Source organism: Podarcis bocagei (assembly GCF_964188305.1).
Source record: "Podarcis bocagei genome assembly, chromosome: 4".
NCBI classification, from domain to species: Eukaryota; Metazoa; Chordata; class Lepidosauria; order Squamata; family Lacertidae; genus Podarcis; species Podarcis bocagei.
In genome coordinates, this window is record NC_138128.1 from 42,293,856 (window position 1) to 42,306,111 (window position 12,256).

Genomic DNA, 12,256 nt, shown 5'->3' on the forward strand with positions numbered 1-12,256 from the left:
TGCTGAAAAATGCCATTGTCTATTCAAAAATTCCAACTGCTTAAAAAAATGCCCAATTTCTCCGCATTGCTGGAATGAGATTGTATTATTTAAAAACATTATTTACTTTGTACCTTTGCCAGGAATCAGAAACTAAAGTTTTCAACCAGTTGAATATTATTTAGTTAGCTGTCTGGTTTCCAATTGTTTAATCAGTCAAATTTAAATACATGTTATGTTGTATGAAAGTCATTATCAATAAAAGCGGCTTTTCAATAATTCTAATTAAATGTTCCACTGATTATACCCAAGCCTCTTGCTACTCACTCCTAAAGAGTACTCATTAATAGTTCCTCATCATCCTGAAAAAAGTGACAAGTGGGGTGCTGCAAGGTTCTGTCCTGGGCTCGTTGTTGTTCAGCGTCTTTATAAACAACTTAGATGAAGAAATTGAGGGGATACTCATCAAATTTGCAGATGGCACCAAACTGGGAGAGGTAGCTAATGCCACAGAAGACAGAATCACAATTCAAAATGACCTTAACAGATTGGAGAACTGGGCACAAGGTAACAAAATGAATTTCAATAGGGACAAATGTAATGTTCTGCACTTGGGCAGGAAGAACCAGATGCACAAATATAGGATGTGGGACACCTGACTTACTAGCAGTACAAGTGAAAAGGATCTAGGGGTCTTGGTGGACCACAAGCGTAACATTAGTCAACAGTGTGATGCAGCAGCAAAAAAAGCTACTACTATTATAGGCTCCATCAACAGAAGTATAGTGTCCAGATAAAGGGAAGTAATATTACCACTCTATTCTGCCTTGGTCAGACCACACCTGAAATACTGATATTGACACGCTGCAATGTGTGCAAAGGAGGACAATTAGGATGATCAGGGGTCTGGAAACCAAGTCTTATGAGGGCACTGGGTATGTTTAGCTTGGAAAAGGGAAGACTGAGATGAGAGGTGATAGCCATCTTCAAATATTTGAAGAGCTGTCACATGGAAGATGGAGCAAGCTTGGTTTTTTGTGCAGAGGTTGGATGGCCATCTGTAATGGATGTTTTTGTTGAGATTCCTACAATAAAGGGGGGTTTGACTAAATGACCCCCAAAATCCCTTCCAACTCTACAATTGGATTCTATGAGTCCACTTGGCTGTGACCTAGTGCCCACTTTAGGAAAACTGAACTTTGTAGAATGTCATTTTCATAATTTTATTTTATTAATAAATGATTTGATGTGTTCCTACAAACAGGAATTTCTATTTTCATAAAATGTACAAATTCACTTAAATGAGGTTCATTTCTTTTAATATGAAACCAGGAGATAACTGTTCATCATCGAATAATAAACATTGTATGATTTTTACCTTTCATCTCTTCTTCCTCGGTACCGTGCATCCTCAGGCTCATGAGGAAATCTCTCGTCTGAAGGTCTCCGTCCCTCCCAAGGCCCAGGAGGTCCACGGTTTGGACCTCTGCTATCTCCCTCATTGAATTCTCTGTGGTCAGGGGGGAAAGGTGGGCCTGGACCACCTCGTCTCCACTTCTCTTCTTGGGGTGGGCCTCCCCGTCCCTCAAATTCACGTAAGCGATGGCCAAATCGCTTGTCTGGATGGAAGTCTTCACGAAATTCATCTGGTCGATCAAAGTCATCATGGAACTCTGGATGAGGTCCCCTTCTGTCTGGCATGCCCCTATTTTCTCTACCATCACCCCAATCTTGACCACCTCGAAAGGGGCCCCTCTCAGGGCCATGATCAGGACCACCACTGTTCTGGTCATGCCGCCTTTCTGAGAGAGGGCCCATGTGATGGTTTGGCGGCCCACGAGAATCACCTTAAGATAAAGGAAATATGTGTGTGTGCTTTGTAACAAAATATTAATAATATAAAATGTATAACTGAATGTACTTCGTAAGTGCAGACAATGAAGTTACAACTACAGTGGTACCTCGCAAGACGAATGCCTCGCAAGACGAAAAACGCGCAAGACGAAAGAGTTTTCCATTTTTTGAGTCGTTCCGCAAGACGAATTTCCCTATGGGCTTGCTTCGCAAGACGAAACGTCTTGCGAGTTCGTTTCCTTTTTCTTAAAGCCGCTAAGCCGCTAATAGCCGTGCTTCGCAAGACGAAGAGACTCGCGGAACGGATTAATTTCGTCTTGCGAGGCACCACTGTATCAGCAAAATATTCTTATAAAACTTTTACCTGTTTTAATAGTACACATATTATATTATATACTAGTATATTATATATTAGTATATGAGTGCTGTTTGTCGCACTGGTCCCTACTGTGCCAAAAGGCAATATATTGTTGTTGTTGTTGTTGTTGTTGTTGTTGTTGTTGTTGTTGTTGTTGTTGTTGTTGTTGTTGTTGTTGTTGTTATATTTATTTATACATACATACATACATACATACATACATACATACATACATACATACCCTGCCTATCTGGCTGGGTTTCCCCAGCCACTCTGGGCGGCTCCCAACAGAACATTAGGTAAAGGTAAAGGTACCCCTGCCCGTACGGGCCAGTCTTGACAGACTCTAGGGTTGTGCGCTCATCTCACTCTAGAGGCCGGGAGCCAGCGCTGTCCGCAGACACTTCTGGGTCACGTGGCCAGTGTGACAAAGCTACTCTGGCAAGCCAAAGCCACACACGGAAACACCGTTTACCTTCCTGCTAGTAAGCGGTCCCTATTTATCTACTTGCACCCAAGGGTGCTTTCGAACTGCTAGGTTGGCAGGCGCTGGGACCGAGCAATGGGAGCGCACCCCGCCGCGGGGATTCAAACCGCCGACCATACGATCGGCAAGTCCTAGGCGCTGAGGTTTTACCCACAGCGCCACCCGCGTCCCAACAGAACATTAAAAACACAATAAAAGATCAAACATTAAAAACTTCCCTAAACAGGGCTGCTTTCAGATGTCTTCTAATAGGTATTTATTTCCTTGACATCTTATGGGAGGGCGTTCCACAGCGCGGGCGCCACTACTAATAATTTAATTTTGTAAATTTGTACGCTGATTTTCAACCTAAAGGTTCACAGAGCACCTTAAACTATTCCACTAAAACGTAACAATAAAAAAATTCACAAAATGAAATCCTTCAACCATAAAATATAAACCTAAAACCAGTATACATTATACTGCAACCCAGCAAAGAGACACAAATTTCTCCTAAATCAGCACCACCCACTGCTCTAGAACTGAGGGAACAAGGAAATATTCACTGATGTCTGAAAATCATTAGGGTAGAGGATGAACATATTTACAGGGCGAGAGAATTCCAGACCCAGTGTATTGTAAGAGAGAAAATAAAGACACATGTTGCCTGACTTAGTCTATGGATTAAAGCCCCAAAGAACTCTAAAGCACTGAATTGTGCTAAGGGTTGCTTTGCAATAATAATGAGCTTATGCCATTTGTTCTAAAGGAAAAATGAATTTAATTACCTTTATTAGGACCAGGTCCTTGGTTGTGAGGGCCATGGCGGCCTGGGCCTCCATGCTGTCCCAGTCCTGGTATCAGTGGTGGAGGACCTGGGTTCTGTCCTTCCTGCAAGAAAGAAAAACTATGAATTAATGAATCAATGAAAGAATAGAGTAGAATAGAGCAGAGCAGAGCAGAAATCCGTTGTGTCTACTAGGTAGGAGAACAGGCAATATATGGTTGTCATCCTCGGACTATGAGGCAAAAGTGGGGCCAGCAACCCAGATCCTGAACTCTCCCACCCCCTGCAAGCCATTTTGACTGGCCATCTGTCAATCACCTGTTACCAGGAGATGAGATGACCCATTTTTCCTTTATAACCTTGCTTGAACTCAAGCCCAGCTACAAAGAAGGTTCCTATGTAAGTGTAAGTTGGGTTCCAACTATGCCACCAAAAAAATAAATAAATTTTAAAAAAATGCAGCGGGTTTTAAAGTCACCACTGATCAGCTGACTGATGGCAACTTTCAGTAGGGAAATATGGTTCTACAGTGGTGCCCCGCAAGATGAATGCCTCGCAAGACGGAAAACTTGCTAGACGAAAGAGTTTTCGGTTTTGGAGGTGCTTCGCAAAACGAATCTCCTATGGGCTTGGTTCGCAAGACGAAAATGTCTTGCGAGTTCCTGCGGGTTCCCCCCTCCTTTTCTAAGCCACTAAGCCGCTTATCAGCTGATCCGATAAGCCGAAAAAAGCCGCTAATAGCGCTAATCCGTCAATGGGCTTGCTTCGCAAGACGAAAAAACCGCTAGACGAAGAGAATCACAGAACGGATTCTTTTCGTCTTGCGAGGCACCACTGTACTGTATTTAGGAGTTCCCAACTGATCTAAAATATCAGGTGTGGGGCAGGTTGGCGTGGCTTGGAGAACACAGAACTCTTGATGGGCCTAATTTGGCTTGAGGGCTGGAGGTTTTCCAAGCCTGCTCTAAGGGTAAATCCAAACAACATTAAAATGGAATTCTCTCCCAGTTTTGGAATAACTTCAGCTAGAAACAGCTAATAGAGCAGAACAGAACAAAAAAAAGACGAACTGTGGAATCAGGCTACACTGGACAAAAAAAGATAAGTAGGACAAATGAAGTCAAAATCAAAGAAACATTTAGGTTTTATTGCACCCTATTCTAGCAATTACCATGTGGATAAGATCCCACCAAAAAACATTCCTGTATAAGTCTGCATTCTTTACCACCTACTAAGAGCAAAAGGGTGTTCCTTGACTTTAGTGATTGTACAGAAGAGGAATTTTGGGCAGGTGCAGCTTTCCTCAGCCCTTAATAACAAATTGCCCTGCTAGAACTCCCTCTTCTACATACCTTTTAAAAGTATGTAAGTTTTTTATTTTTAATCATTGGCATCTGTCACCCTATAAAGAAACTCATAGACTATAGATTTAGGAATTTACAAAAATATATTTGCCAATAGGGGAGTGAGTGTTCATAAGAAAGCATTCACACACCTCAGGTGATGTAGTTCAACTCAGATATAACAGTGCAGATAGAGTAATATATGAGATTCCCCTCCTTCTCTTTTCACTTCTATCAGCCCATCCCCCCATAACACAAAAATATTTCATTCCAGTTCACTATAAGGAATCAGAGACCTTCTCATACTGAATCAAATACTGAAAAAAATCAACCATGGCTTATAAAGAGGCAAAGGCGGTTGCTGTTGAAAATGTGTTTTGTCAGCCCAGGTGGGCATGTGTCACCCTATGACACTCTGGATTGTGGTCATCAATAAGACCTGCTTCTGGGGGGGAAATCTGATGGATATAAATATATATTTTTTAAATCTCCTGATACACTGTCTGTTATGTACTTCAACTTGCTTGAGATATCTGTGATCCCCATTTTCATAACAGTCTGTTGGAATTATGAAAATAATAAGGTGGTGTGCAATTTTGGTATCTCACTTCTGCTGACATAAATCAGTTGAGAGACTGCAGGGAGGAAGGGGAATTCAGTCATATTTGCTGGTGCAACGCTGGACTTCACCCATATTCTGAGATTACAAAAAAAACAGCATGTGTCCCCAAATCCATCTAATTTCATTTACACTAGGGTTATAGCAACAGCCACAGTTTTGTTCTTAAAAGAGTTTTACACCACTGAAATCACTGCCCTGCCTGATCATTTTATTATGCTATTAACAGCAATTTATTATGGTATTAAATTCTTCCTGACCAGACCTCTTCTCATGAAGAGTATCCTTCCCAGACATACCTGATTGAATGGGGCCCGAGGACCGTCACCAAGCAAGGGAGTTTTCTGCTGCTGAAAGGGTGGAGGGCCCTGGGAAGGATGTGGCCCCCTTGAAGGGTTCTGCTGTCCTTGAGGCCCTGGTGGCCCTTGCATGTTTCCTTGAGGCCCTACCATAGCACCTTGCGGAGGTCCCTGCTGTCCTTGTGCACCTGGTGGCCCACGCAATTCTTGCGGAGGTCCCATCATTGAACCCTGAGGTGGAGGACCCCTCATCTCCTGGGGACCATGCCCCAGTAAACCATGCGGCCCTCTCATTTCTTGAGGTGGGTGGCCCATCATCATCCCCTGTGGTCCAGGACCCTGGTTCTCCCTTGGTCCTGGAGGTCCCTGCATGCCTCTTGGGTTAAGTCCCATCAAGGGCCCTTGAGATACAGGACCCTGTATCCCTTGAGCTCCTTGCACTCCGTGAGGTCCTTGCATTCCTCTTGGCCCAGGTGGCCCTTGACCACCAGGTGGCCCTTGAGGACCTAAGTGGGTCTGTGGTGTTGGTGGACCTTGTTGACCTAAATGAGCCTGTGGGCCTGGTGGGCCTAAGTGACCCTGAGGTCCAGAATTCGTCTGTGGACCAGGTGGCCCTCCAGGTGGAGGGCCCATTTGTCCATGAGGGCCAGGATGTCTCTGCATTCCTTGATGCCCATGAAGTTCTTGAGGTCTTGGAAGTCCTTGTGGAGGTCCTTGAGGCCCAACAAATCCTTGTGGTCCACCACCTCCTTGGTGTAAAGGAGGACCTTGGGGTCCCATTTGTCCTTGAGGTCCTGGAGGCCTGAACTGTCCCTGTGGCCCAGGAGGTCCCATCTGAGGCATATTCATTGGCATCTGCTGAGGTGGATGGGCTTGCTGAAAGCCTTGAGGCACCTGAGACATTGGACTTTGTCCTGGGAAATGTTGGGGTCCATGAACAGGTCCTCCTGGAGGTGGCTGCTGCTGACCTTGTTCTGCTTGCTTCTGTGCAAGCCTTTCAATCTTCAGTTGCTGCAAAAAAAGAAGAAAATACTTTACACGCCCACACAATTATTACAAACTTTCTGTGTAGCTTGTTCCAATTAGTATTAAGCCATGGCTTGCTCAACAAATGCTAAGCCTCACAGAAAAGCAAACATCCCTTGGCTTGTTTCTCCAATGCTTGATTTATTCTCTAGCTGCTCTTGCCTGTTGCCTCTGTAGCTTGGTGAATGTCTGGAGTGGGGTGGCCACCCACAGTTAAGCAAGACTGTTGGGTTTGGAGATCCAAGGATAAAATATGGCTAGACTCTCAAACCAAATACAAACTATGGTTGCCGATAGTAGTTTGTTACTGGAAAACAAACCATAATTATTCTCTGGGCTGAGCTCAGATGTTCGAACAAGCCACACTTTGGCTAAACAAACTATGGCTTTCATTATGTACTAAACAAGCAATTTCTAATTTTAATTATTATTTCAACTAAAGCAAAATGAAGAATGTAGCTAGGAAGCAATAACCTTCTCAAACGGAATGTTTACTTCAGCAGCATACACCACTTGATTAGACACTGGTCAGGAGCAAAAAACAAAAACAAAAAGCCACTTTCTTCAGAGGGTTTTGTGGCAATCATTTATTCATTATTCTTATCCTTGCACACAGATCAGATTATATGTGGTTCCCAGATAGCCTCTCTTGCAAGCAGTACTCAAGGGCAGACCCACTTACAGCATCATGTAACTTGGGACCATTCATTAAGCCAGAAAAGTTTATGTTACCCATAGCTGCAGTGATGTTGCAAATAGGGCCTATCAATATCCTCATTGGTTTCCTCTAATTTTTGGTGTGAGTAAGTGCATTTATGCAAACATTATCAGTGACCTGACTTTTCACATACCTCTAGAAGCTGTGGGTTGGTGTACTGAAGTGCTGCCATTTCTTGCTCAATCTCTGCCTGTGACTTCTTCTTTTCCTCCAGTTTAAGATCTTCCTTTCGGTCATTCAGTGGCTCAGCTGGTGAAGGAATAGGAACTTTATTCTGCATCCAAGCCTGAATAGGATAATAAAGGTGTATGGTTACAGTGTTATTGAAACCTGTTGGATGAATTCATCCACAAGTGCATTTACGCTGGAGACTTGATGAAAGTAGACTATGTCAACTGCACTATATTTTAGCCCCAGCTGCTGAAGTCAATCATCTATTTGCTCCTTTTAAGAATTCATCAATGAGGACTTTGCATTCTAGTAGGTACTGATTGTGGAAATAAATAAAAATGTTTTGAAGTTATAGCACTGCATTTAGTTACTAACCTGCTGAAACTGGGCTGGGATTGGTTTTGCGTAGGGGACCTTTTTTTGTGGTACTTTCTTTTGGTCCTTTTGCATCACTTCCTCCATTCCCCAGTCCAGTCCTGGAATAGTCATCTCAATTTCACTTGTCTCATCTTTCCCTTCAATGAAAATAATTGAATAGTGATTTCTACACAGTATGATGAACAACTTATGTCTTCATAAATAAAGTCATCAGGAAACTTAATTTCATGCCCAGAGATGGGGGGGGGGGGGGTTGGGTTTGCAGAATCCTTTAGCTAATTTTAAATTTTTCTCGGCACAAAAGGATGCCAAAAAGGAACAGAAAATAAGATCCAACCCATTTCTTTATGATTCATGCAAATTTTCAGAAAAGCAACACAATCCTATTTGGGATTCTCTTCCTATCAATTGGTATTTCTCTTGCTATTGGTTATTAGAAAGTCCCACTATGTTCAAGGAGTTACGCCAAGGAAAGTATCCATAATACGGCAGGCACAATTTCTCTCTTACCCATCTGCTCTTGTTCCATGGCTAGTTTTAGCTGCTCAGGTATTCCCATCCCTGGAATCACTGCAAGACTATTGGGTTCTAGGTCATCTGGAAAGGGAGAGTAAACTGTTATCAACAAAATACATGATATTTCTTAGGTCCCATTCAGTGATGTTTCAACACTATTACTTAATTTCCTACAATCAACCATTTCATTATTTTCTCTTTTACTGACCAGCAAGGATTTAAAGCAGGGTTGAAGAGCCCTTTTCAGCTAGTGTTGCTTGTGACGGGTGAGGCCACAGGAAAAAGTGGCTCGCACAAAATATGTAAACTTTACCTTTATACAGTAGGTTAATTTCGATATCCTCTTTTATACCACATTCAGCCAAGCAAAATACATTATCGGAGTTTAAGGACAGAATCAAGCCAGATAAAAGGACTCTAGTAGGCTGCAATCTGAGGGTGGGACTTTTTATTTTTATTTACTTATCAAATTTATACACCACCCTTCCTCACAGGATTTCAGGGTTTGAGGAAATGAGGTGTGACTGCGGAGGGTATGTGGTGTAGGGAGAGTCCTGAGGACCAAAAAGAGAGGCTTAGAGGGCCGTATTTGTCCCCACCCCCAGGCCTGAGGATCCCCATTCCTAATTTAAAGTCTATAACCTATATAGCATTTCAAACTTTCTGCTGAAATAAATATTGAGTAAAATATGTGTTTTCTTTGCAAGGTAACAACTAGGTGGGCTGTGATGACAAGAGAACAAACATTTGGAAATAAGACCACAACCATGGTTCCTATGTTGTGTTGTGTTAGAATGCATAACTCACCTGAAAGAAACAGAATAGCAAAGGAAAAGGGGGGAAGAGTTTTCAGGAACTACATGTTTATACATTACAACAATTTAAAGATTACCTTAAGCACTGCTTAAGTTTGAGTCTGTTGTCTTTTTGTATTCCCATACAAATGGCCAAGAAAGCAACTGTGGTGTATTGGTTAGAGTGTTGAACTAGAATTAGGGAGACTCAGGTTGAAATCCCTCCTCATTTATGTAGCTCACCAGGTGACCTTGGGCCAGTCACCACCTCACAGCCTAACTTGTCTCACAGGATTGTTGAGAGGGTAAAAAAGGGGAGGAGGACATGTATGACACCACAAACTCCTTGGAAGAAAGACGGAATTTAAGTGTAACAAATAAATATACCATATTCAACTCCATCCTCTGACATTCCTGGAAGCAAGTTCAGATTATAACGATCTCGCATTTTATCTCCAGGACGATTCCGGGTCCAGAATTTGCTGTTAAAATAAAACTAAGAGATAGTATCCTCTGTTGATTTATAAGTTAAGCCTTCATTACTCAGAGCCAGTAACTCTTAACCTCCCCCAACTCTAAAGTTTTTTTTAAAAGTTATTTTGAATGTGTATTAGCTTCTTCTTGTTTTCTACTGGACCACTTCAAGTTGTGATGGCTACTGAATTGGGTGGTCCCTCACCATCTGCCAGCAGTAGAGAGTAGAGGTATAGTACCCACTCCTTGCTGTGCACATAGTTCCAAGAAACCTAAATAAGCAGTAGAGTTGCTTCTAAAGCAGAAAAGGGAAATCTGTTCTGCATCAACAGCCACAGTAGAAAGCTATTATCAGCCAGAACCAGACTATTAATATAATTTGTGTAACATCTTACAATGGTGTAAACTTAACCAATGGGCTTGTTTCACATATTATTGGGTGCCAATAATTATTGGGTGCCAAGTACAGAACTCTGCTATATCTTGAAAATGTATATATTAAAAAATTACACTTCACCCTTGAAGTATGAATACTATCAGAGCAATCAAAAGAGATAAAAACAATAATAAACTATAATAAAGCTGACTTACAAGTTACTCTTTCATTACGTTCAGCAATACACATGCCAAAAGAAATAATCTAGTTCAATAATGTGTTACATCTGGGCTGCTATCCAGTGAAGTAGTCCTGTTAGCACAAGGAGTTCTTATTGCACATCATAATTTTCTCTTCCTCATCGACAAAAATGTATCGAGGAGTTAGTGATCTGACACGGTTACCCTTCCTGCCTCTACTCCTTCCCCCTCCCTCGCTCTTGTTAAGTATTTTGATGGTGTGAGAACAGTCTTTAATGTCCTGAGAATGTTGGGAGGAGGTGAAGTCCCCCACACAGCTGCCTTAATCAGTTCAGAGGATAGTGCTGGGTACCTTCTTTGATGTTGGACATTGTTTTGAGAAAGTGAGGCACTGGGAGGGGATGGCTAATGGATGATCTACACGTAGTCAGTCTTGGAAGCCACACAGGCTACCTATAAAACCGGACCGTTTGGGCAGAGTTTCTTTGAAGCTCGTGCAGAGACTGACCAACCACAGGGCCGTGCAAACTGAGGCTACCTGGGGAAGTCGCTTTGCCACTTCTTGAGCGCTTTCAAGTGGCAGAGGGAAGTGCTTGCTTGGTATGTATACATTGCTTGCTGTTTAAGAATAAAATCTATAATCTTCTCACTCACTTGTGTATTTTGTATTGCTTCTGCATCTATCTTAAAAGAACCACCTTGCCTTCGGCAAGACAATCATCTCCTGCGGCTTTTCCACATTTAATGTATTATATTTCACTCTCTGTCTCTTTCACTAGTTAAATCTTCCAGCTTGCTGAATGATCATATTTCATTTCATTTCACAGTGTATTCTTTTTAATCAAGATGAAAAGTAAAGTACCATGAATAACAGCTGATTGCATTAGTATGAATGTGTAAGTGGAATGTACTATATTAAAAGCTAATGAGTGCTAGTTCCTGAAAACACCCTTAGTATTTTATTCTTCCATTGCATAAGTAAACTACAATTTTTCTTTTAAAGCTTCTTGGTAGGGTATGTTCGTGAGGGTACAAACAAATGCATGATGACGACAAAGAAACGTAAGTGGAGCAATGAAAAACAAAATGTTACTGAGGTCAAACGAGTGCAAAGCAAAATATTTAAATAAAAATACCTGGTGTGATCATTTGATCCTGAGCACAGAATATGTCCTAGAGGATGCCAAGCTAAACTCCAAATCATTCCTTCATGGGCCATTTCCATACCTCCCACTTCCTTTTCCACCCTGAAATAATACAAAAATAGTGCTTAAATGGATGAACAAGGACGCATCAAGGCCTATTTGCTTTTTTTTTAATACAATGTTGCTCAATGAAACTTATTTTGTTTAATGTTTAACCTGCATTTGTTTGTTCAAAAGTTATTATTTATGTGAAAACTTAGTAGAGGTTGTGCGCGCGCGCGCACACACACACACACACACACTTATTTTGACTGCTGTTTTAATTAAGAAGGTTGCTGTGACAAACAAGAGAAGCCATATCCACATTCTTTCAGGCAGAAATATTTACACTAGAAAATTAATATATTTAGTGATTATCTCCACAAGGATCAGGGGAGAGGTGGGGAGTCTTTTCTGGTTAGCAGGCAAAACTTTTATATCCCTACTCCTTGGCAGGCCAAATTTGGCAAGTGGGAAAGGTCTCCCCCGGTCAATCACCTGTTGCTATGAAACCAGGGGATGCTGTTTGCAAAAGCCTCTCAGGCAACACCAATGTTCCTGTCTGAGCCACCAGTTTGAGTCTTGGAGGCAACAGGCATGAAGAGAGGTTTGAAAGTGCCTTGCAAAAGTGCTTACAAGTAGCCCAGGGTTCCTGTTTGAGCCTGAGGCTCAACCTGGAGGTTCAAACAGAAGCACTGTGGCTTGCCTGAGAGC

The 12,256-nt window shown here is 42.1% G+C and overlaps 1 protein-coding gene across 2 annotated transcripts in view; it reads right to left on the bottom strand.

Annotated features, from left to right (window-relative positions):
* WDR33 (WD repeat domain 33) overlaps positions 1-12,256 on the bottom strand; it is a 58,325-nt gene that overhangs the window by 2,669 nt on the left and 43,400 nt on the right. For both annotated transcript variants that reach the window (XM_081189313.1, XM_081189312.1), the window contains exons 11-18: positions 11,495-11,605; positions 9,696-9,790; positions 8,509-8,595; positions 7,996-8,135; positions 7,583-7,735; positions 5,706-6,716; positions 3,446-3,548; positions 1,358-1,826 (exon numbers count right to left, since the gene is read on the bottom strand). In XM_081189313.1, coding sequence (XP_081045439.1) covers positions 1,358-1,826; positions 3,446-3,548; positions 5,706-6,716; positions 7,583-7,735; positions 7,996-8,135; positions 8,509-8,595; positions 9,696-9,790; positions 11,495-11,605 — 2,169 coding nt within the window. The remainder of the gene's footprint in view (positions 1-1,357; positions 1,827-3,445; positions 3,549-5,705; positions 6,717-7,582; positions 7,736-7,995; positions 8,136-8,508; positions 8,596-9,695; positions 9,791-11,494; positions 11,606-12,256) is intronic.